This window comes from Peromyscus californicus, unplaced genomic scaffold (assembly GCF_007827085.1).
Source record: "Peromyscus californicus insignis strain IS unplaced genomic scaffold, ASM782708v3 Scaffold_17__1_contigs__length_78620276, whole genome shotgun sequence".
Lineage (NCBI taxonomy): Eukaryota > Metazoa > Chordata > Mammalia > Rodentia > Cricetidae > Peromyscus > Peromyscus californicus.
The window spans coordinates 56,253,260-56,279,007 of record NW_026294469.1 but is presented as its reverse complement, the minus strand read 5'-3'; the positions used below and the strand labels follow the sequence as shown (position 1 = coordinate 56,279,007).

Here is a 25,748-nt window from a genome sequence, read left to right as displayed (position 1 = left end):
TTTAGAACTGTTTTCATTATATTCCACAGGGTTTAGAATGTTATGTTTTAACTTTTCATGCAATTCTGTATACATTTTTTATTCACTTGGTTTCTTTAGTGACCCATTTCTCATTCAGTGGTGTGTTTTCTTTTTTGTTTTTTTCTTTTTTGGTGTTTTGTTTTCAATCTATAAATCTTTGTATGTTCTGTAGTTTTTCTTATTGCTTTGAATTTTTATTCCATTGAGGTCAAGTGAAGCGTAAGACATTATTTCAGTTTTTTTCAAAATTTGCTTTCTATAAGCAATTGTGTGAACTTTTCTGTGAGGCAAACATCTGTCATTCCAGATAGAGCATCAGTGATAGAAACAGACAGTTGTACTCCAGTGTAGTTTGGCAGGTTAGTGAATGGCACTGTTTACAATAGCATAGGTGTGAAGTTGATTTTAGAAACATTGGTGATTTAGAACTGACTCTATTACCAAAGAAAAAACATCTCTCTCAAAGCCAGCTGTGGTGGTGCACACCCTCAATCCCAGTACTTGAGAGGCAGCCTGAGTTCGAGGCCAGCTTGGTCTATATAATGAGTTCCAGGGCAGTAGAGCTACATAGTGAGACCATGTCTCAAAAAACAAAAAGAAAAAAGAAAAACCTCTCTCTCTCTCTCCCCAGCCACTGTTAACTGCCTATAAACCCTTAGAGAGAAGCACCTAGTGAGTTCCTCCATACATGATGGAATGTTAAAGGGCTCAATCTTACACAGGTCTCCCATGGGTAATCACTGCTGCTGAAGTTCTAAAGCACAGTGGCGTCTCATTCCTGGAGGACAGCATCCCATAAGAGTGATCTCAAAGGAAGTTTCTTGGGCTGCTGCTAAGAACATGTAATCTGTGATGTCTTTTAGGTTAGTTTGGTCTACGATGTCATTTAACTCAAATCAGTTTTTGTCAGGATGGCCTGTCTGTGGTGAGGGATAGTCTCACTGAACCTGGAGCTCACTATTGGAAATTCTGTAATTGTTTTCTATTGTCTCCAAACTCATCTAAAAATTCAGTGGTGGGGACATTGTTTTGTTTGTTTGAATGTGTTGCAAATGAGATGATGTGTGAATTTCATCCTTCTGATTTCAAAGTAGAGTAGAATTCTTTTATTGATTCTCTGAGACTACCACCAGAACTTAGAAATGGTACTTGTGGATGCATCTAGATGCTAAGATGGAGTTGAATGATTCTTTTGGGAGGTGGGAATTCCTGCATAGGTAATACTGTGTTCTTCGTCAAAAGGCCTGTAATGTCTGCTTGTTTGTTCTAATGACCTAAGCATCTTTGTTGTTCAATTTTTACCTCTAGTTAATTTTGGCTTCCAAGATCGTATAGTTCTTTCCTTTTCTAGATTTAGTTGGCATGCTTCTACAAAAACAAAAACAGAAAAACTTTCTACCCAGCGGCTTTTATCCACATAGGAAACAGTTTTCAAACATGTTTCTTCTATAGTCTTCTCAACAGATGACTAATTGGAGTTTGCTCTATTTTGTGTGTTATGTATATTGCTTGGGCTTTTTGAGGTTTATTGTTGTTTTGTTGGGGGAGGTGGTTTTTTCAAGTTAGGGTCTATCTAATTATGAAGACCTGTCTGGCCTGCTGCTCCTGTGTAAACTGTGTTGGCCTTAAACCCAGAGTCCTCATCTTCTGCCTCCCAAGTGCTGAGACTAAAGGCATATGTCACTACACCCAGCCCTGGCTTTCTGGTTTTATTGAAGAGGAATGGTAGGAGTGGGTGAATTTCTAAATTTAAAAGGTTTGATTCATGCCAGGTAGTGGTGCACATCTTTAATCCCAGCACTCAGGAAGCAGAGGCAGATCTCTGAGTTTCAGGACAGCCAGGACTACACAGAGAAACCCTGAATAGAGAGGGAAAAAAAAAAAAAGATTTGATTAGTTTTATTCCTTTGCTTTGTATTGTACTTACTGGTAATCAAATAACTCCTTCATTGGCTAGCAAAGTTTCTCTAGGTTCGGCTTTAATCTTTGTGTTGCAGTGTTGAGACTTTAGTAGCGTCCTTTTCGCTGGAATGCCTACCAATTGCAGGTTCAGCTGATGCCACCTGAGACCTCGCATAGCTATTTGTCAGGAGCCTGTTTATACGGGACGGTGTTTTGTTTGTTTTTGATACAGGGTCTCTTTATGTAGTCATGTCTGTCTTGAGACTTGGTTGGCCTTGAACTCTCTGTAGGGATTAAAGGGGTGTACCACCACGCCTGGCTCTTTGGACAGTGATTTTTCTTGATCACTACAAAATAGGACATATGTTGCTATGAGCTCAATCATTGTTCTTAAGATTTTTCAATGAATACAGCTAAGGAAAATGTGTGTGTTAGGATAGATTGAGGCTCCCAGCACTCAGGAGGCAGAGGCAGGCAGATCTCTCTCTGAGTTTGAGTCCAACCTAATCTCTATAGTGGGTTCCGGGACAGCCAGGGCTATGTAGAGAGACAGACCCTGTCTCAATAAATTCTCAGGAGTACACGTTGATTTTTTTTTTTTTTCCTAATTCAAATCTGGAAATTTAGAAATTGGTTTTACTCCTTATGTCTTATGTCTGCTGCTCTTTTTCCTTTCCTGAAAATCCTGATTCAAAAAGACATCAGAAATATACCAAAAATACGGAATATATCAGAAATACCAGACATGAAAATTGTTGTATGACTCATTTACCTTTTCTGATAGCACAGAAAACAGTCTGAATAACATTGTCATCCAAAATAATTATTGATGATAGTCTGACATTTTTATGTTTTCCTCATTGTCTTTTGTTTTTTTTTTCCCTTTTAAGATTGATTTACTGTTGTTTATTTAATTTTCTTTTTCTTCTCTTTCTCTCTCTCTCTCTCTTTTTCTTTTCTTCTTGAGATAGGGTTTCTTTGTGTAGCCATGGCTGTCCCTGGAACTCACTCTGTAGACCAGACTGGCTTTGAGCGCACAGAGATCTGCCTGTCTTTCCCAAGGGCTGGCATTAAATTTGTGTGTGTGTGTGTGTGTGTGTGTGTGTGTGTGTGTGTGTGTGTGTACATACCACCATTGCCTAGGGATTTACTTTTATTTTTATGTCTGTTATTGTTTTGCCTACTTGTATGTCTTTGTGCACATGCATGCCTGGTGCTTGAGGGCAGAAGAGACATTATATCCCCTGGAAGGACTGGAGCAGGTGGTTGTGAGCAGCCCTGTGGGTGCTGGGAACCAAACCTGTGTCCTGTTCAACAGCAAGCAGCAAGTGCTCTTAATCACTGAGCCATCTCTCCAGCCACTCGGTTTTTGTTGTTTTTAGTTCTACTTTATCTAGAGCATGTGACATATCCCTTATCCCTCTTTAAATCTAAATTCTATACACATCCTTCATACCTGTGGAAGATTGGTTCCAGAACATTTAAGGATTGAATGTTCAAGAGGACCCACCTGAGTGTATTTAATACTTATCACCAGTCTTTGTTGATGTCTGTCCATTTATTCTAATACTCATTGTCAAGTCATAAGGAAGGACTCATGGGCATTAAAATTTTTTTTTAGATTTATTTATTTCCTTTATATGTATGAGGGTTTTGCCCAAATGTATGTGTGTACACTACATATGTACCTGGTAGTCTGAGAGGTCAGAAAAAGGCATCAATCCCCCTGGAACTGGAGTAAGGCATAGTGTGAGCTACCATGTAGGTTCTGGGAATCAAACCTGGGTCCTCTGCAAGAGCAACAAGTGCTCCTAACTGCTGAGCCATCTCTCTACCCCTCATGGGCATTTTAATCTCTGATGTCAGAGAAAGTGCATCTGCTATTTTAGTACTTTAAAGTCATTTTGGCAGGGTATAAAAAATTTTGGATCTTATTTGCTTTTCTTTGAACTAAAATACATTCATTTCTTTCTAGCATTATAGATTACTATCCAAGTCAAATGAATGTTACTTCTTTTAGAAATCCATTACTTATTTTACCTATATTACTCAAGTTTTCTCCCTTTTTCTTCTTTTTTTAAAATTTATTTATTTATTTATTTATTTATTTTATTTATTTTTTTTTTTTTTTTGGTTTTTCGAGACAGGGTTTCTCTGCAGCTTTGCGCCTTTCCTGGAACTCACTCGGTAGCCCAGGCTGGCCTTGAACTCACAGAGATCCGCCTGGCTCTGCCTCCCAAGTGCTGGGATTAAAGGCGTGCGCCACCACCGCCCGGCTTAAAATTTATTTTATATGAGGTATATGAATGTTTTGCCTGTGTATGCGAATGTGTACCATGTGTATCCCTGTTGGATCCCCTGGAACTGGGATAATGGATGGTTGCGTACCATCATATGGGTGCTAGAAATCAAACCCAGGTCCTTTGCAAGAGCAAGTTCTCTCAACCACTGAGCCATCTCTCTAGCCCCTCTCCCTTTTTCTTTAACATTAATTTTTCCAAAATATGTCTTACCATTTGATCAGTTTTTTCAGGTAAATAGTTTTGGCCTTTAAATATGTAGCTTCAAATGCCCCCCTTTCTTTAAAGAAAGAAAGGATTATTAAATCATAGTTGGTATTTATTTGTTCTGCTCCTATTGTTGTTGGTGGTGTTCTTTGGGCCCCCCAGTATAAATATGTTGGATTTTCTTTTACATTTGTCCTGTTCTCCTTGATGTTGTTTCTATTTCTCTCTTTACTGTAAAATGTCCTCCTTGTCCTCTTACACTTTATTTGTTACACTTACCCTGAGTAGCAATTCTAGGTGTGTGTCAGGGAAGGGGGGATGTTTCTGATTCTTCTGGTTGCCTGTCCTGGAATTCACTCTGTAGACCAGGCTGGCCTTGAACTCACAGAAATCTGCCTGCCTCTGCCTCTCAAGTACTGGGATTAAAGGCATGTGATAACCACTAACAGGCTTGAAAGAAAGCCTCATTGGTGTCTGCTGAAGATAAGATTCTTGCAAAATCGTGATATTTTTAGAAACCTGAAGTAAATATTTTAAAATGTAATTATGCTTTATGAATAGCATACTTTAGCAAGGCATGGTAGCCCATGCCTTTAATCCCAGCATTCAGGAGGCTAAGGCAGGTGGATCTCTGTGAGTGCACAGCCTCATCTACACAGTGAGGTCCAGGACAGCCAGGACTATATATAGTATAAAGTATATATAGTATAAAGAGACCTGTCTCAAAATAGAAGAATAGCACTTTTTATAAATCTGTTATCTGTTTATAGCTTTTTAAATTTAAAGGAAACATTTTATGGAGCTACTTTACAAAATGTCATTCTCATTAAAATACTTCAGATATTCTTAGTATTCAGTACCTGAAAAGTATAGTGTGTACATGTGAGGTTTGTTTTTCTTTTTATGGTTTTATATGTCTAAACTGTTATTCTTAAATTTAGGTTAAATGTGCACAATATTGGCCAACAGATGACCGAGAGATGCTGTTTAAGGAAACAGGATTTAGTGTGAAACTCTTATCCGAAGATGTGAAGTCATATTATACAGTACATCTACTACAGTTAGAAAATATCAATGTAAGGCTTTTCTGGTTTCAGAGTTTCAGTTTTATCTGATGGTTTTAAGAATTCTTTATTACTAGATTTGGTACTGTGCTTGGATTTGAATATTTGTAATACTATCTGGTCAAAACATGTTTAGATTGTATTTCTGTATAAAGTGACTCTGAAGAAATCCTAAAAACAAAGAATTACAGTGTTCAGGTTAATATTAATATTTGAAGATTGAAAATTAATTATTGGCACTGGAGAAAAGTCTCAGTGTTTGGGAGTGCCTGCTGTTCTTGCAGAAGGTGTAGATTCAGCTCCCAGTACCTGTGTCAAGAGGCTCACCACTGCCTGTAACTCCAGCTCTAGGGAAACCAGTGCCCTCTTCCGGCCTCCACAGCCTCTGCTACATACACGATGCACATAGATATATGCAGACATTCAAACATACACATAAGTGCAAATAAGCCAATAATCATGCTATGTGGTGATGGCATACGCCTTTAATCCCAGCACTCGGGAGGCAGAGACGGGCAGATCTCTATGAGTTCAAGGCTAGCCTGGTCTACAGAGTAAGTTCCAGAATGACCAGGGTACACAGAGAAACCCTGTCTCAAAAAAGGAACAGAAAAAAGAAAAAAGAAAAAAAAAAGAATTACTAAAAATACAAGAAGGGATGTTGTAGGTTTTGGGTATAGCTTGGTGATCAAGCACTTGCTTAGTATACTCTAGGCCCTAGATTAAGTCCCAAGAACCGAAAACTAAACTATAAGTGGGTAGTGAATATAGCTGAGTTGTAAGGTACCTTCTTGGCATGCTTGAAGGTTTGGGGTTTAGTACCCATCACCAAGAAAATGCAGAACAACATCCTTGGGAATAAAGAGAGCATCGCTGGATTCACATTCCTGTTCTGCTACTCAGTAGAGGTGTGGTTTCCTCATCTATGAGATGGAAATTGTGTATTTGCAGGCTGTTGTGGAGATCAAATAAAAGTATAGTTGTGTATAAAACATCTTATGCCAATAGGCTCAGTCTGATAGCTCCTGGTACTTAACTACTGTTGAAAGTTGAACCAAGGTTAAAAAAGACTTTAATAAAAAACTTGGAAGTGACATACAGAAATTTGATTTTATTGAGTTGGGAAGAAAATGGTAAAGTAAGTGTAGTATATGATCTCAGGAGATCTAGATCTAGATCCTAGATCTTTTCTCCAGAAGTCCATGAATCTCTCCTTGGTACATGGTTCTGACACGTATGCACAATAGACTGCAAACATGTTGCTGTCACCCTGAGTATCAGAGAGGCCAATCTTTCTTCTTTCCCATTTATCTCCTTTGCTTGCACTGTGAATTAGAGTAAGTTAGAAAAACAATGGAGAGTGTTTTGAGTTGTTAATAGAAACTAGTATAACTAGAAAATGAGGAAATGTGGAATGGATCTAGTCCATAGACACTTCATAAAGTGAAATACTGTTTGAGTTGATTATTAATATGTGATGTGCTAACAACTAAAGATCTGTAGAAAAGATAAATACATACATGTACTTTTTAGATGGCTGTAAATACCTTTTGTGGTTGCTCTTAGAAAATTTGTTTTTCCCTATAGAGAAAATGTAGCTACATTATTATATACTTAGGGCCCAAGGTTTGGTTTTCTTCCTGTCCAGTTTTTCATGATCCTCACGTGTTTTATAGCTCACCTAATTACTTTGTTCATTTGTTTGGTTGTTCTTTTTGAGACAGGCCCCAGAATTGCCTTGAAATTCCCTATATAGTCAAAGATGGCCTTGAGCTTCTGATCTTCCTATCTCTAACTCCTGAATGTTGATATTACAGGCATGCACCACAACACCCAGTTTTATGTGCTGCTAGGGATTCAGCCAGAGTTTGGTATATGACCCAGGGCTTTATATATAAGGCAAGCGCTGTTTCCACTGCTGTAGCCCCATCTCGAGTATTTTTGTTTTCACATGTTTCCAAAACATGTTTCTGCAGCAGTAATTATGTGTGTGTATAAGAGAAAAAATTAAGGGCCTGCAGAGATGGCTCAGTGGTTAAGAGCACTGGCTGCTCTTCCAGAGGTCTTGAGTTCAATTCCTAGCAACCACACGGTGGCTCACAACCATCTATAATGGGATCTGATACCCTCTTCTGGTGTGCAGATGTTCATGGAGATACAGCACTCGGATACATAAAATAAATAAATCTAAAAAAAAATTATTTAAAAAATGGGAGCTAACTTCCCCTTGATTTTCACATTTCAGAGTGGTGAAACCAGAACAATATCTCACTTTCATTATACTACCTGGCCAGATTTTGGAGTTCCTGAGTCACCAGCTTCATTCCTAAATTTCTTATTTAAAGTTAGAGAATCTGGTTCCTTGAACCCAGACCACGGACCTGCAGTGATCCACTGCAGTGCAGGCATCGGGCGCTCTGGTACCTTCTCTCTTGTAGATACCTGTCTTGTTCTGGTAAGTGTCCCTGGTGACCTCATTTCAGTTTGGGTGGCTTGTTTGGTTTGGTTTGGTTTGATCTTTGTGTAATAGCCTTGGCTGTCCTGGAACTCTGTTTGTAGACCAGGCTAGTCTCAAAGTCACAGAGATCCAACTGCCTCTGCCTCTCGAGTATTAGGATTAAAGGCGTGCACCACCCTGCCTGGCCAGTTTTGTGTTTTTGCTTTGCTTTGTTTTTTGTTTTTGTTTTTCGAGACAGAGTTTCTCTGTGTAGTTTTGGTGCCTCTCCTGGATCTTGCTCTGTAGACCACGGTGGCCTCGAACTCATGGAGATCTGCCTAGCTCAGCCTCATGAGCGCTGGCATCAAAGTTGTGCTTCAGCCGGGCGGTGGTGGCGCACGCCTTTAATCCCAGCACTCGGGAGGCAGAGCCAGGTGGATCTCTGTGAGTTCGAGGCCAGCCTGGGCTACCAAGTGAGTCCCAGGAAAGGCGCAAAGCTACACAGAGAAACCCTGTCTCGAAAAACCAAAAAAAAAAAAAAAAAAAAAAAAAAAAAAGTTGTGCTTCACCACTGCCTGGCTTGCTTTGCTTTGTTTTATGGTTTTATGTCAATGAAGGGCTTCCCTGTGTAGCCCTGGCTATATCTAGAACTCACTCTGTAGATGAGGCTGGCCTCTGAACTCAAGAGATTCACCTGCCTCTGCCTCCCTAGTTGTGGGATTAAACATGCATGCCACCAAGCTGATAAACATTTGTAAAGGATTTTAAAATTATGTGTGTGTTTTCCCTACAAATATGTATGTGTACCATGTGCCTGACTGGTACCTGAGGAGGTCAGAAGAGAGCATTGGATTCCTGAAACTTGAGGTGCACATAAAACTCTAGGTTTTTTTAGGTTAAACCTGTACTTTCTCATAGAAAATCTCTAGCTTCCATTGTTTATCTCCTGGCTGGTATATGAGTATGTCCCAAACAATTCCAAAGATTTTCTAAGAAGTTTTTCTCAGCCAGGCATGGGTTGAACCTGTCATCCAACACTTAAGTAAGCTGCCACAGAAATTTTGCCTCAAGTTTGAGGACAACTTGGGCTAAGGAGTGAGACCCTATCCAAGAAAGGGAGAATAAAATTAAGTCTCCCAACCTAAAAGAGAGAGAAATTGCAAAATGAAAAAAAATACCGATGTAGTAGTTAGTGTGTGCCTATCATCTCGGCATCTGAGGCCTGTAAGGGTTACCTAGTAAGATCCCACCTCCAAAGGAAATCCCAGTCTCAACTGGGGAGATGGCAAGCAAGAGAGTTTAAGTTCAGATTCCCAGCATACACTTAGAAGCCAGGCACAGTGGTACATAATTGTAATCCCAGAACTTGGGGGGAGTGGAGTCAGGTGGATCCCTAGAACTCACTGACCAGATCATTGAGACCTGTCTTAAAAAACAAGAAAGAAGGGCTGGAGAGATGGCTCAGCCGTTAAAGGCTAGGCTCACAACCAAAAAAAAAACAAGAAAGAAGTCCAGGTGTAGTGGTATACACCTTTAACCCCAGCAGAAGGAGAAGATTCTCTGAGTTCCAGACCAGCCTGGTCTACATTGCACGATCCAGGACAGGACAGCCATAGCTACATATTAGGGACCCTGTCTCAAAAGAAAAAGCAATTGAGGAAGATACCTGACATCTGCCACTGGTCTCCACACACATGTACATGTGCCTCCACAAATACATCCATACGTCATATATACATGCACAATATAATTTATAATTTTTTAAAAATATATTTGAAAATTGGATGCTAGCAGACTGGTTGAGCAGGTTAAGATATTTGTTGCCCAGCCTGATGGCCTGAATTCTACCCCAGATCCTACTGGGTATGAGCAAGTCAACTCCCACAAATTGTTATCTGACTTTAAATATTTTTTAAGCCAATGTGGTGGTACATGCCTCTAATCCCATGCTTAAGTGATGGAGACAAGAGAAACAAGAACATTTGGAGTTTGAGCTAGCCTGGGCAACACGAGAATATGTCTCTAAACACATGCCACCACCACCCCCTTTGTGGTAGCTTTGTATACAGAATTAGAAACTTCTGCCTTCAGTTAAATTCACGTGTCGTATTAAATTTTTTTTTCTTTCATGGGTAAGTGTTTCATCTCTCATTTAAAAGCCAAGGCTAATTAATGTACTTCCCAGGGTTACTATGAAAATTCTGTGAATTAATGATATTTTCTGTTCTGGTTAGCTTCAACTGTCAATTTGACACAGCCTAGAGTCATCTCAGAGGAACACCTCAATTAAAAATTCTGTAGATCAGATTGGTGTTATTTGTAGAGATGTATCTTGATTACTATTGGTATAGGAGGACCCAGCCCACTTGTGAGGATTACCATCTCTAGGCAGGTAGTCCTAAACTATATAAGAATGGGGGGTGAGTACAAGCTGCCTGTGAGCCATCAACATCCTCTATGGTTATGACTGTAATTCTTTGACTGTGTAAGAATAATGGGTGGTTGCCACCATGTGTCAAATCATTTTTTCTTTAAGAAGAACCACAGCACAGCTAAGGTCCGAGCAGTGACCTTGTATTGCTTCTGTTTTCTGGACTCAGACAAGTTGGTTTTGACTTTCTTGCAGATGGAAAAAGGAGAAGGTGTTAATGTGAAACAAGTATTACTGAATATGAGAAAGTATCGAATGGGACTTATTCAGACACCAGACCAGCTCAGATTCTCCTATATGGCCATAATAGAAGGAGCAAAGTACACACAAGGAGATTCAAATATACAGGTAAATCACTGTCACTAATGTTAGGTAACCAGACTCCATCTATGTCCGCATTCTTTCCTTACTCAGTTTGGTAGACCAGCTGGCTGTCTTGAAATTATAAAACTTCCCAGCATTCGCCAGGCAGTGGTGGCACATGCCTTTAATCCCAGCACTCAGGAGGCAAAGGCAGGCAGATCTCTGAGTTTGAGGCCAGCCTGGTTTATAGAGCGAGTTCCAGGATAGGCTCCAAAGCTACACAGAGAAACCCTCTCTCGAAATAACTAAAAACAAAAACAAACAAACAAAAAAACTTCCCAGCATTCAGGAGGCAGAGTTGGTAAGCCAGTTGCTGAGAGCTCAAGGCCAGCCTGGTACATTATATTGAGATCCTGACTTTTAAAAAAAAATTGTGTGTATAATTTAAGAACGTAGGCTCATATATACTGAGCATTAGTGGAAACAAGATTCCATTAAATTTTTACATGTGGAAGGATTTAAGCATTTAAATATTGAAATAAGTCAGAAAACATAACCTTTATCCTAGTGAACACTTCATGTGGGGGTCTGGGAGATGGCTCAGCGGTCAGTAGTTACAAGCACTGGCTGTTCTTCTAGAGGGACCCTAGTTTATTTCCAGAACCCATGTCAAACAGCTCACAACCATCTGTAACACCAGCTCCAGGAGATCCAAGACCTTTGGATCCCCTGACACCATTTGCACTCCTGTACACATACCTAAATGCACACACACATAATTAAAAATAATGGAAATAATTTTTTTAAAGTCTTCGTGTGGGCGTAAAGAATATTTACTTTGTAGGTGCTTGTCTTTATATCTGAATAGCTTCCAGTCTTATGGCAGACGTAAAGTACCAGGAGTAGTCCTTACTTGTCTGGCAGTGACATGCTCAAGAATTTTTCATTGTTGTTTTTGTTTGTTTGTTTTTTCAAGACAGGGTTTCTTCTGTGTAGCCCTGGCTGTCCTGGAACTCAGAGGTCTGCCTCCCTCTGCGTCCCAAATGCTGGAATTGAAGGCATGTGCCACCACCGCCTGCCTTTATGTGATTATTTTTATGGATGTGTACATGTTTGTGCTTTCAAGCAAGTGCTAGTGTACATATGTGCAGAGGACAAAGGTCACTGTCAGGTTCACCTTTCTGTTTTCTGCCTTATATTGAATAATTGCAACTTGCAGACTTAAAGAAAACAATTTTTTTTTCTTTTTTTTTTTTTGGTTTTTTTCGAGACAGGGTTTCTCTGTGTAGCTTTGCGCCTTTCCTGGGACTCACTTGGTAGCCCAGGCTGACCTCGAACTCACAGAGATCCGCCTGCCTCTGCCTCCCGAGTGCTGGGATTAAAGGTGTGCGCCACCACCGCCCGGCAAGAAAACAATTTTTATTGCTTATTTGTAGCTGGATATTTTTCTGTCATACCAGCCAGCTCCCAGTCACAACATGGAGACTTATTATTAAATGTGAAAGCTTGGCCAATAGCTTAGGCTTGTTTCTAACTAGCTCTTATAACTGAAATTAACCCATTTCTAGTCATCTATGTGCTGCCCAGACTCATTTGCCTCATCTACATACTGCCCATCTTGCTTTCCTACTTCCTCCAGGTCTCCTTACATCTCCACCTTCTTCTTCCCAGCCTTCTTTTCTTCCCTGAAAATCCTGCCTAGCTATTGGCCATTTAGATTTTCATTAAACCAATCCAAGTGACACGTCTTCACAGTATACAAAAAGATTATACCAATAAAAAAACAAAAAAACTGTTCCACAGCCCTTCCTTCTTTCTGTCTAAATAAAAAGGAAAGGCTTTAACCCTACGCGGTAAAACCATGCACAGTGAGAACAATAACCAGGTTTCGTCTAAATAGAAAGGGATGACATCAGCTCTAACAAAGGGCACTACACACATCGAGAACAACTGTCAAACAAGAACCTTACTTACAATGTCCAGTCCACCTGTGTTTGGCGTATTTGGAGAAAATACTCCATTATCTATCCTATCTTGATGAATTCAAAGTTTTATATTTATACCTATTATAACTTGTATTACCACCCTAAAAGTGCCTTTTTAGACCTCAAAACATCTTTTTAGATAAACAAATTAAGCTTTTTTTTTTTTACCTTATAAACTAAATCTCTTGTGTAAGTTTATTTTCTGAATTTGATAACAAGGAAAACTGTAAAACTATAACTATCTAGTCTTCAATCTCCATCAGAGCCCCAAGAAGAATAAAATATTACTTGAGTAAACAGGAAGTGTACAGAAAACAACTTCCAAAACTAAGAAATGAGAGAGACATCTGGTTACCTGAGTTTTTCTCTTGTGCCAGCCAGCCCCCAATCATGACATGCAGACTCATTATTAATTATGAAACTCGGGCTGATAGCTTAGGCTTGTTTTTAGCTAGCTCTTATACCTTAAACTTACCTGTTTCTACTAATCTATGTGCTGTCCCGAGGCTCATTTACCTCATCTATGTACTGTTGTTCATCCTCCTTTCCTGCTTCCTCCTTGTCTCCTGGGTCTCTGCCTTCTCCTTCCCAGCATTTTCTCTTCCCTGAAAATCTGCCTAGCACTTGGCCATTTAGCTTTTTATTAAGCCAATCCAAGTGATGCATCTTCAAAGTGTACAAAAAAATTATTCCACACTTACTACTTCTCTTCTGTACCTAGAAACGGTGGAGAGAACTCTCCAAAGAAGATTTGTCTCCTGTTTGTGATCATTCACAAAACAGAACAATGACTGAAAAGTACAATGGAAAGAGAATAGGTTCAGAAGAGGAAAAACTAACAGGACTTTCTTCTAAGATGCAAGACACTGTGGAAGAGAACAGTGAGAGGTATGTGCCATGTGGTGACCTACTAAGAAGGATGAGGCTGTTTAATAAATTCTGGATGTGTGAAATAATACAGATCTTTTACTTAGGTCAAAGTGTTTGGGTGGTGTTTGATGACAGAAATGTTTTCAAAGAGTTTACTGCCTTATTAAGAAAGCCAGCACGAGCTGGTCTGTGGTGGTACACTCCTTTAATTCCAGCACTCAGGAGGCAGAGACAGGCGGAACTCTGTGAGTTTGAGGCCAGCCAAGTATACAGAGTGATTTCCAGGACAGCCAAGACTACACAGAGAAACCCTGTCTCTTAAAACTTAAAAAAAAAAAGAAAGAAAGAAATTAGTTAAAATTCACCTCCCCGGGACTGTAGGTATAGTATAACTCAGTGGCAGAACTTACATTCAATATACACAATGCCCTGGGCTCAGTCCTAAGCATCAGGGGGAAAAGTATTTGCCTGCATCTTATAAAAGCTAACATTTCAATGTACAGGTACTTGTGCCTTTATATTTTAAAGATGTATTTTAGTGGAGCAAATTAACTCCTTATTAATGGCTTTAGTAGTCTAGACTACTAGCAAAAGTTTAAAAGTTGTTCCTCCTGGTATACTGGCAAAAGGAAATATGCACACAAAGCAGGCTGGCTTCCTTATTTGTACTCTTAGATCTTTTTACTTATGAGTTGTTGTGGTGAATTTTCATTTCTTAGAGCAAATTCTAGCAAATACCTTTCCCAGCTTGTAGTAGTAAGCATTCTGACAGCTTTCACATAGGCAAGCGAGGCTGTTTATCTAATAAGTAATAAGAAAAAGAATCAGCGGTGGCGCACACCTTAATCCCAGCACTTGGGAGGCAGAGGCAGGCAGATCTCTCCCAGACAGGCACCAAACTACACAGAGAAACCCTGTCTTGAAAAACCAAAAAAGAAAAAAAAGAAATGAAAAAAGAAAAAGACAAACACCTGGGCATTGGTAGCACACCTAAAATCCCAGCACTTGGAAAAGAGAGGCAGGTGGATCTCTTGAGTTCTGGTCTACAAAGTGCGTTCCAGGATAGCTAGGGGTACACAGAGAAACCTTGTCTAAAAAAAAAAACAAAAAAAGAAAGAAAAGGAAAAAGACAAGCAAGACTCCACAGGACTTAGCAATATAGGTGTACACAGCTTATTTATTATGATCCCAACTTCGATGTTAATAAGAAAATACAGTTCATGACTGAAGATGTAGCTTACCTCATGTGCACAAAGCCCTGAGTTACATCTCTGGCACCACTTACAAAAGTGGATGAGTAATTCCAACACTTGAGGAAGCGGGAGGATCAGAAGTTGAAGGGCATCCTTAGTTACACACTGAATTGGAGGCCAGCCTGGAAACCTTGTCTTTGGGTTTTTGTTTGTTTTTAAATGATGGCCAGCAAATAATCACTGAATCCTATCATAAGAGGAAGATACCCGACTTCCCACAGTTGTCCTTTGACCTCTACAGGTTCTCTCTCCCTCCCTCTCCTTCCCAGCATGCACATAAGCACAGTAATTAAATTAAAAAAGAAACTCAGAGGTGTATACCTGTACTCAAGCACTCAGAGGGCTGAGGCCAGAGAATCTCAAGTTCCAGGATAGCCGGGCTTGCATAATGAGATCTGTCTCTAAAAATAAGTCGGGAGTCCTTCATCTAGTCAGGGCTCATGCTTGTATCTAGTGAGGTGATGCTGTGGTATCCCCAGTCTGGAAGAGGTTCCACACCTTTTCTCCTTTGCTTGTCACATGATCTTTGAGAATGTCTCAGAGTTTGGATTTCTTTAATCATTGTTTTTCTTAGTTAGATTCAAGTTAAACATTTTGACCAGGAACTGTCTTGGGATCTAATAGATACTGAAAAGGCAGTCAAGATTTTCTTTTATCAGGATGAATGTTCAGTGCTGTGACTTAAAAAAATCACTGCCAAGACTGAAGCTGGTCAGGTGTTTGCTGTCACATATGTAAGTGAAAAGAGATGGGGTTTGTGATCATTTTTGTCTAGCAGAAGAGTTCAGTGGCTGACATGTTGACATTGACCATTCTTCTGTGAGTCCAGGACTGATTGCCCTGGATGCAGAGAGCTTTCAGTGAAATAAAATTCCATATTGACAGGAAGATGGCAGCTAGAAATTTGTGTGGTTAAACAGAAGAGTAGGCACCCTCCAAACAGAGCATTCATAGAAATAGTCAAGAGTATTTATCAAAGGACTTTGAGCTTTTGTGTGCTGTAACAAAAAGGGACCAGATGCTGGAGAACCTCCAGTCTGTCCCCTCTTAGCTAGTTGGGAAAGCGAGAGAGGAAAGAGGAGGAAGCAGGCAGTTTTGAAAAAATGTCTGACTTACCTTCAGGTCCTGGTAAAGTGTTACAATCAGTGTACCAGAAATTATACCCGGGTTGTCAGAGGGTATCATGGCATGTGGATCAATTGGCTTTCCCTTGATTGCTCCATTGTCTGAAGGAGATGTACACTGTGAGAATGTCTGTGGTTGGTTGGTGGCCAGGCCCGTGTGTCAGTGTAATTAAGGCCTGCTGTGCAGACACTTTAATTTGTCTCTGTCTATTCACAGTATTCTCCGGAAACGTATTCGAGAGGACAGAAAGGCTACCACAGCCCAAAAGGTGCAGCAGATGAAACAGAGGCTCAATGAAACTGAACGAAAAAGAAAAAGGTGGTTATATTGGCAACCTATTCTCACTAGGATGGGGTTTGTGTCAGTCGTTTTGGTTGGCGCTTTGGTTGGCTGGACACTGTTTTCTCAGTGAAATGTGCTGTAAATAAACAGTTTCACCCAGCACCTTTCTGCACTAGTAGCTGACAGTGAGTGCTACATTAATCTCAAGGGTTTGTTAGCAAATGCCTCATACCCCAAAACGTTGCAGTAGACTAGACACCAACCAGTAAGGGATATTTAGTCACAAGCCCAACATCTCAGGACTCATCACTGCAGGTTCCTCTGAGACCCAAACTTCAGTGACTCAAAATAAAGACAAACGTGCTTGTTGAAAACTGTTACATCTTACAGCTGTGTTCACACATGTCGAGCATCATGGTTTCACTAACCAATGTTGAGAAATCCTTTATCACAAGGATTGGCTTTTGGAGGCTTTCTGGATTTTAACCTGCACTTGATATAAGCAATAAACATTGTGTGTTTTTTCTACATTATTAATGGAAAGAAAATATCCTTTAAATGATGTGTGTAATGTGTAATGTACTGTTGAAATGGGCATTACAACTTTATATGCTTAACCATTTTAGGGTAAATATATTTTATAAGTACCTATTTAATCTTACTTTTGTAGTTAAATGTACTTTAAAAATTCAACTTGAAAATCTGTTACCATAGAAAAATAAATTGTATGTTGACTCAGTTGTATACCGGATACATTTTCCCTTTCCTGAATAGAAGTTTGATAGAGGCAGTTGAAACTATGAGCGAGCTATTTCTACTACACAGTTTTATTTCTTTTGTATTTTATGGTTTATCTTGTTTTAAAAAGAAAAGCAAAGAAACAGAATTTTTCTAAACATGTCATTGAGGGAAAATTTTCCTTTCTGTGATAGTCAAGTGACAGTTGGTCAAGACTTAGTTTAAACAACAACAACAACAACAACAAAAACCATCCTGTTTTCTGCAGGATGTGATGGCACACACAGTGCTCAGGAAGCTAAGGCAAGAGACTCAAAAGTTCGAAGCCAGCCAAGACTGCATAGCAAGGTCCTATCTTAAAATAGAAGTAGAAAAGGAGGCGCTGGAGGGGAGGTCAGAAAACACCAAGAATGAGAAATTGGTTCTTAGCCATAGGTGATGGTGCAAACCTGTCATCTCAGCACTTGGGAGATAGAGGCAGAAGGATTACAAGTTCAAGGCCAGCCAGGACTACAAGAAACACTGTCTCAAAAAACTGAAGTGGTTAAAAGAAAAGAAATTGATTTCTGTAAAGTAAAGCCCATGCATGACTTACACTGTTCTTTTTTTTTTCCTTTTTTGTGAAAATGTTAATGTAATTACCTGAACAGGATAATTTATGATTAGTAAGTAAAAGGAGCCAGCGTTTTATACATAGGATTTTAGCCCATTAGACTGAAATTTTGAAGTTAAAAAATTCAGGTTCTTTCTAAGTTCAATAAATAGTACGTTGGTGTACAAACTCACATTGTCCCTTACCTTTGTAATGGGTTTTTTTTGAAGCATATAACCACTAACAGGGTTTTGGTGGTCTCATAGTCTGTGCTTTGGATTTCAGGAACATTACCCAGGCAGTGGAGATGTTCCAAACCACTAGGACAGCATCTCCGCTTTGTGTCTTTCATATATCATGTCAAATTGCATTATAAGGCTTAATTACTTTAAATGAGACAGTTAATTTAATGCATTTTGAACACTGTAGGTATAGCTAGGAGCTGTGAATGGCCTTGAGAATCAGTCTTGAATGTGGTAAATTTACCGAAAGTCTGAAAGCGGGATGTAGGTGGTACTGCACACTAAATACGATCATGTAATGAATGTCTGAGTCTGATTCAGTATTACTATGTCCTGTAACTTTGAAATGGAGAACAGGTAAGCAGGATGTTTCCTCTTGTCAGTTTGCATTACACCTGTTTAAACAGCAAGATTCTTATGCTTTAGAATAGGTGGTTATTGGTTTTGAGTGCTATTTATTTATTGGCTTATTTTTCCAAAATGCAGTGTGTTATGTTAGCCTAGTAGGCTTTATTAAGATTCCAGTTCAAACAGGGCAAGGTGACTCACACCTTTAATCTCAGCACTTAGGAGGCCATCTCAGTGAATTCCGGCCTGGCCTGGTCTACATAGCAAGTTCCAAGCCAGCCAGAGATACACACACTGAGACCCTGGCTTGAAAGAAAGGAGTCCAGTTGAAGATAGCCTCAGCTTAAACAGCTTCTTACAAGAAAATACCAATAAGGCTGCACCCAGCCCTTTCCAGGATGTGCCTTCTAGAGATAGCATTGAACACTGCTCTCTTTGCTTCTCAGTGTGCACTGAGTGCTTCTGAGAACACATTTGGTATAGCAGATCCTCAGGCCCTTTGGCAGGGCTTTTCTTTCTCCTGAGCAGATCTTTAAGGAGGAGTTTGAACAGCAGCAGCTTTAAATAACGTTTTTGTACTGCTTACTAAGTGTACATGGCGTTGGATCACAGTGCCCATGGGCATCATCCTGGCCTTGTAGGAAGTGAGCTGTGCTGGTGAGACACCATGCCGTCTTAGGTGCTAGCCAGAGAAGGGAAGTCAGTGGTCTCTGGGGGTTCTACATCTTTGAACTGTGTGCATTGGCCTTGTGGTGTTTACTGATTTTAACTAATTTAGAAATAGTTTGACTTTAATCAAATTCTTTCTTAATAAATTGGGAAAAGAAAAGGTATTTTTAAAGGGGCTTATTATTTACAGAAAAGAATCCTTATTTCCTATCTTTTCCTGCCTTGCTTTAATGCATGATCAGTAGCTACACCTGCGGTTACTTATGCCTTTCCAAGGTTAACCAGGTACCGTGTTATATCTGCTCACTGGTTTCTGTCTATGCTTGCTCAAACATAAAGTGTGAAAACAGTTCTTTTTAAATGTTTGCATATGCAGAGACCATCTGTCAAGTTCAGCAGAGACTCTTAACACATTTGTCAGCTTTCCACATCTTGGTTCTTTCTTTTTATCCATTTCATTATGTGTTAGCATTTGTACCTAAGAGTGAACAGGAAAAGAAAAAGTGAGATGTATTTTTCCATTTCTATTCAAATAGCTGTGCTTTTCAGGTGCATCAGAGGAAAGCATCCTAATCCCCGCGTTCATTTCACATGCACTAGACTTGTTCTTCTGTCTTAAATAAACCAGAGTTGATGTTACAAATTCAAAAGTATGTCCACATTTTTAGTGACGATGTGGAACAGCCTCTGGTTCTCTTCCTTGCTCTCTGCACCAGTTCCTGGAGTGGTGACTACCATTTCCTGCCAAGCACAGAAAGACTCCTGTTGAGTCCTTTCAAAATAGAGACTGGAACTTGATGGCAGTAAAAGCAACTTTATTGACCATTGTATACAATTCATTTAACAGATTTACATTTCTAGATATGCCTATCAAGTCATTTCACAGGTTAAAAAACTACACTGCCTTCATTTTTACTTACAGATACAAATCTTCATTTGTGGTTGTTGTTGGGTGGGTTTGTTTATTCATTCATTTTTTGTTTTGTTTTGAGACAATGTCTTGCTGTTTCCCAAGCATGGCCTTAAACTCCTCAGCTCAAATGACTTTCCTCTTCAGCCTGTTGAGCAGCTAACACCATAGGCACATGCTGCTGCACACAGCTTTCAAATATAAATCTTTTGTTTTTAAAGATTTATTATGTATGTAGTGTTCTGCCTGCAGGCCAGAAGAGGGCACCAGATCCCATTATAGATGGCTATGAGCCATCATGTGGTTGTTAGAAATTGAACTCAGGACCTCTGGGAGAGCAGTCTTAGCCTCTGAGCCATCCCTCCAGCCCCAAATATGAATCTTGAGGAGACTGTTTTAAAACTGTAGTCTTTAACCAGATGTCCCTAGAAGTGTAGCATGTTTCTTTAAATGTTCAGAGTTCAGGCTTTTAGTCAAGATCCATTCATACTTCCTTCTAGTAGGGCCATCCCTGGGTCCTGATGAGCAGCATATGTAGACGTGGCATGGATTTTGTGTGGTCTGGTGTCTGGTAGGAAGCTTCACAGGGCTCGTGAGGGCTTCCATCTGTCTGAACTTGGTCCGTCTGTTGAGTTTGGGACTAAGTGCCAACAGAAATGCACGTTTTGTTTATATGCCAACAGCTAATAAAGTCTCTTATTTTTAAGATTCCTTTATATTTCTTTGTCACAGAATCTTGTATATACCTTTTCCCTTCCAAAATTAAATGTTTTTCCTCATTAAATTTGTTGTCTCATAACTTGAAATGCAGGCCTTGGTTATTGGCAGTGGCTTTCCCCAGAGGAGACCTGTTCTATTCATCCTTTCCTTGAACTCACTTGTTTGGGTCGAATGCCATTTCTTCCTCATACTGGTCTTCAGTTTGGATGGTTGGTTGGTTTTGGTTTTTCAAGACAAGTTTCTCTGTATAACAGCCCTGGCTGTCCTGGACACTTTGTAGACCAGGTTGGCCTCGAACTCAGAGATCTGCCTGCTTCTACCTCCCAAGTGCTGGGATTAAAGGTGTGCACCACCACCGCCCGGCTGGTCTTCAGTTTCTATCAGACAGTATCAACACAATGTAGCATTTATACCTGGAATTACAGCTCTATAATTGTCCCACTGAGTATGGAAGGAGGAACTCATGTTGTGTCTTCCTCCATTCCTGCTCTGCCTAGGAGTCAGTCCTCAGTCAGGGACGTGCTACACGGCCAGTGTGCTCCTTCCTGGGCCCTAGGACAGCTTCAAGCCATCCTGTACAAGTGCTTTCTCTCAGCTGTGGCTACAGGGGAGACCCATGGTCCTTTGCCAGTGGGCCTCTTCCTTGCTGTCACTGCCCCAGTATGGTGCCATTGCCACTGTGAGCCGTGCTTGAGTGGAAAGCTTGGCCTACCTGAGGGGCTTGATGAAGGCTGACATTTAGTATTAAAAGAGCCCTGACCATCTCTGGGCCGCCTGTCCAGAGAGTGAGTTCTGACTTTAGAGCTCTGCTTGGTTGTAAGATGCACAGTGGATATGAGCAGTGAGTTGTGAGGTCATCACCTATAGGGTCTGCTTGGATGTTATCTACTTTTTACCTTACCTGCTTGGGGCTGCAACAAGGAGAATTGCATGGGATTTTTTTTTTTTCTTTACAGAGACCATTTTTAAGAAGCATCGAATTATTCTTTGTAGTCACTCATTAGGCATAGATTTTTCAGACCCATGATGCTGTTGATATTTTAAATGACTATTTTAAAAAATCTTTTAAGTTTGGAAAGTTGAGGAGAGGAAGCCTGGGTAAGTTCCTTTAAAGCATGCTTGGCTTACGTGATTAGCCCTGGATGATCAATAGAATGCTACTGTCAATGTCTCATAGCAAACCAACTTTTTATGCAGTGTGACTTTCCCTCTGCCATGGGCTTGTACGCCATGGATCAGGGAGGAACACTCCAGTGTTTGCAGCAGTGGCATGGAGACGGCTGGTACCCAGGACACCCTCACAGCTCATTCCACTTGGTTTGCCTGGACCCATTATTCTTGCCTTGTTAGAAATAAGGTGGTAAAGATCCATTCAAGTAAATATAATAGAACTATCTAAAAAGCCCACTTACATTTATAGTCTTACAAAGAAAGTCATTTCCTAAAAGTTATTCTAACGATTTCCTCTTATTTTGTTACCTCTAAACACTATTTGTAAAGAAGTAATGAGTTCTAGAAACCACATCTTGTCTATTTTTAAGTGGCAGTTTTATTATTCTTAGTAAATGTGTATTTAACAAACACTAGGAAAGGGTGACAATGTGTGCATGTTGAACATCTGCAGTTCTGCCAGCCAGTTTAAATACTTAATCTGAGTAGATTTCATGACACTTTAGATAGTACCGTCCGTCAGTCAGAAGTAACTCATGCATGATCACCCAGCTTAGTGCAGATAAAGTTGAGATGCAAACTCCAGGCTGTGATTTCAATGCCTCCAAGACTCAGGCGTTTCTCAGTGTATCACACCACTGTTCTTTATTTCAAGTATTTATTTAAACCAGACATTTAAATGAGGAAATAGTAGACAACCCATTCTTAACTAAAAATCCGAACAAATTTGCTTCATGAAGTGAAAGGGGGAAAAATCCCTTTTAAAATACTTTGTGGCCATGGGTTACCATAAATTGTCTGTGCTGAAGCACTACTTCACCCCTTTCTTAACCTCTGAGCCATCTCTCCAGCCCCAACTTCACCCCTTTCTATTACATCCCACATCCTGCTGCAGTCAGAACCAACCACTTGGGTTCCAGGTTCTGGACTCTTAAATAAGCGTCATGGTTTTTCTGTGACCCGCTGACATCTAAAGAGTATGGTTTCCTAATGACAACACTATGAGTAGTCAGTGTTGAGAAATCAAACAAGACTCTGTCGAGCACCACAGGAGCTTGGTAGAGCTGCCTGCCTTTGGTGGACAAGCCAGTAGACAAGAAGAATCTTCATTCTCATGAGTGGGGAGGGGACCCTAAATGATGGAGATCTGCTTATTTCCTGTTTATGCACGGCAACAATACAAAAGTAACGAGCATTTACATTGGTAGCCTCTGTGTGGGAGAGAGAAGGGGGTGGGATGGGGTGGGGTAAGGGAGTTGGTGTAAAAATGGAAATACTTTTAACCTCCCAAAAGGTTTGGTACTGGCAAATAATTGTAAAATACAGCAAAAACTACTGCTTTTAACAGTCACATCCTGTCTCTTTGTTTAAATGCCTTCTCTCTTTTCTGTTTTACTTTTGACATTAAAATGCACTGAACTGTCATGTTTTACTTACTTTAGTAGTCATAATCATTAGTATTATCCTTCAGGAGAAAATACAAAGGCTGAAAATCCAACTTAAAGGTACAAGCCAACTTTTTGTCCAAACTTTGTATTTAAACTTTCTAGCAGTGTTACAGTGGTTGTCCAAACTGGATTAGACTTTTGCATTGAAATCAAAGTATGGGTAAGTCTAGCACATATAATAAAATCTTGCTATATTCTTGTGGCTACATTATTTTTTAAACTTGTCTGTCTCTTGGTATATTGTGTAGAGGTCATTTCTTGAATAAAACAGGGTGGCCTGAAAGATTCAGTAATTATTGAAGTGAGTCACTACGGTACATCCTATCAGTCTGTCTCACACCACTACTTCTATTTGGACACCCGCCATTTGGGGAGGCACTCAGTGTGACTGGATGTGACATGTTGGAATGGTTTTTGGTTGACTTTTCAGTTCAGTGTTAGTCCTTTCATGTTTGTATCTGTGTACATCTGTGTGTGTGGTAAATATGAATTGAATAGATGACTTCTTATTTTATGTTTTAGGCCAAGATTGACAGACACCTAAATATTCATGACTTGAGACTATTCTGCAGCTATAAATTTTGAACGTTTGATGTGCAAAGCAAGACCTGAAGCCCACTCCGGAAACTAAAGTGAGGCTTGCTAACCCTGTAGATTGCCTCACAAGTTGTCTGTTTACAAAGTAAGCTTTACATCCAGGGGATGAAGAACACCACCAGCAGAAGACTTGCAAACCCTTTAATTTGATGTATTGTTTTTTAACATGTATGAAATGAAGAAAGATGTAAAGGAAGTAAATTAGGAGAGACTACTTTGTATTGTACTGCCATTCCTAATGTATTTTTATACTTTTTGGCAGCATTAAATATTTTTATTAAATAGATTTGTTGGTTTGTGTGTGTGTATGTGTTATCTTAGGACATCTCCAGTTCAAGTAGTGAATATTTTCTAATTTTTTTGTAGCTAGAAATTAACATTTAAATTTCAGTCCGTTCTAAATACAGGTCACTTGGCTTCTTCAGCTACCCTTCAGTAGGCTTTCTGTCCTAAGTAGTACTGGCTTGGCAAAAGCAACACCAGAAAAGTTACACTGTTGCTCTTGTCACTCAGGGAAACATTAATCTTCCTAATAGTATCACCTTGTGGTCATCATTCAGTTCAGTAAGTGCAGCAGTTCCATGTGGCTTTTAACATCTCACGTGTCTTTTGTTGGACACTGTGCCGCCTTCTGAGCATTTCCTTATGTAAAGATGTTCAGAGATTCCTTCCCACCTGTGGCTTCTCCATTATTTCCCATCTAAGTGGTGGGTTTGGAATATCAGGTGACTGTAAGCCTTTTGGTGCTGGAGAAACTCAAACCATGCAGTATTCACAGAGCAGTGCTTCAAGGTAGTAAATCATAAATACACCATTTCATCCTTTAAAAATCTTCTTGCCTTATGTTCTTTTTTACCCTGTATGCCAAGTTTTCTGGGTAACTTTGAGTTCCTGCTATATTAAAAAGCTTATAGCCCCACAGAGTAGCACAGAAAGCTGTCTTCCCATTATGTCAGAATTGCCACTTGATCATTTCCTCTCATGATCCGCACCTATTTTAACATCTCCAGAAATGGCCCAGAAAAGATCTTCACTTTACACTGTAGTCATATAAAGCCCATGCAACTTCTGATGGTGATACTGTGGACTCCTCAGACGGACCTCCCTGGGTTTTCTCCTGCTCAGTTCTAATTTTAAATATTCCATCTTTGGCCCTCTGGTTTTAACATATTGGTTGTGGTTGATTTCATCTCTGTACAAGTCTGTATCATATCCTGAAGTTGATTACATGCAACTTCTTAAACCCCAGGCCAGATCTCCCTGCAGGGCTACAAACCCTAATTCCACATCCCTAACTGGAATTGAACATGACCTATATTCCCTCTTTGCATTCGCTGTAAACTTGAAAGTCCTTCCTACTTCCTGCACTTAGCTCTGTGCTCATTTTGTTCACAGACTGCTTATCCTGTACACAGACTGTTGCCTTCTGTCTCTGTCTTGGTGTAGATTACAGCAGAGACTTCCCTTCCGTGTGGGGTCTGCTGCATATTTATACCAGTTCCCTGCACAGCTTCCCATGGATGTTCCAAAAGTTGGCATCAGTATATTTTCTTCCTTCCCCCACCTTCCCCCCTCCCACCCCCGTGTGTGTGTGTGTGTGTGTGTGTGTGTGTGTGTGTGTGTGTGTGTGTGTGGTATATGGGGTATGTGTAGGTGCATGCACTATTGAAAGCCAGCAGAGGACTCTACTTTACCGCTGTCTTCCTCACTCTCGAAGACAGGATCCCTCACTGAACCTGGAGCTTTTCGTTTCTGTTTTACTCAGTCCGGGGGCCCCAGCCAGTGCGATGGTGCTGCCCAAACTTAGAGCTGGCCTATTCAGTTAACCCTCTTAGGAATGCTCCTTCCAGCCGGCCCCACTGACTGAGCTAGGCAGGCTGGCCAGTGTGTGTAGGAGGCTCGACTGCTTCCCTATAATGTTACTGAGGCAGCACTTAATTTCTTGGCATTTCAGGCACAGCTCCGTGGTAGAGCACGTGCTTAGCAAACGGGTTCTGCTTCCAGCATGGCACATGCACAGACACACACACACAAAAATCCTCCTCTCTGAAGTCGTTTTCCGTCTCATAAGCAGTGTCCTGCTACCACCCTATGCTACACATACCACACTTTAAACCTAGTTAAGAGTACTCTA

The 25,748-nt window shown here is 40.2% G+C and overlaps 1 protein-coding gene across 6 annotated transcripts in view; it reads left to right on the top strand.

The window, feature by feature from the left end:
- Ptpn2 (protein tyrosine phosphatase non-receptor type 2) overlaps window positions 1–23,900 on the top strand; it is a 66,341-nt gene extending 42,441 nt beyond the window's left edge. For 4 of the 6 annotated variants that reach the window (XM_052742393.1, XM_052742398.1, XM_052742397.1 and 1 more), the window contains 5 exons: window positions 5,372–5,506; window positions 7,740–7,949; window positions 10,558–10,710; window positions 13,372–13,538; window positions 16,115–23,900. In XM_052742393.1, coding sequence (XP_052598353.1) covers window positions 5,372–5,506; window positions 7,740–7,949; window positions 10,558–10,710; window positions 13,372–13,538; window positions 16,115–16,310 — 861 coding nt within the window. In that variant the 3' untranslated portion in view covers window positions 16,311–23,900. The remainder of the gene's footprint in view (window positions 1–5,371; window positions 5,507–7,739; window positions 7,950–10,557; window positions 10,711–13,371; window positions 13,539–16,114) is intronic. The other 2 variants (XM_052742394.1, XM_052742395.1) reach the window with 2 other exon arrangements.
- The last annotated feature ends 1,848 nt before the right edge of the window (window positions 23,901–25,748 follow it).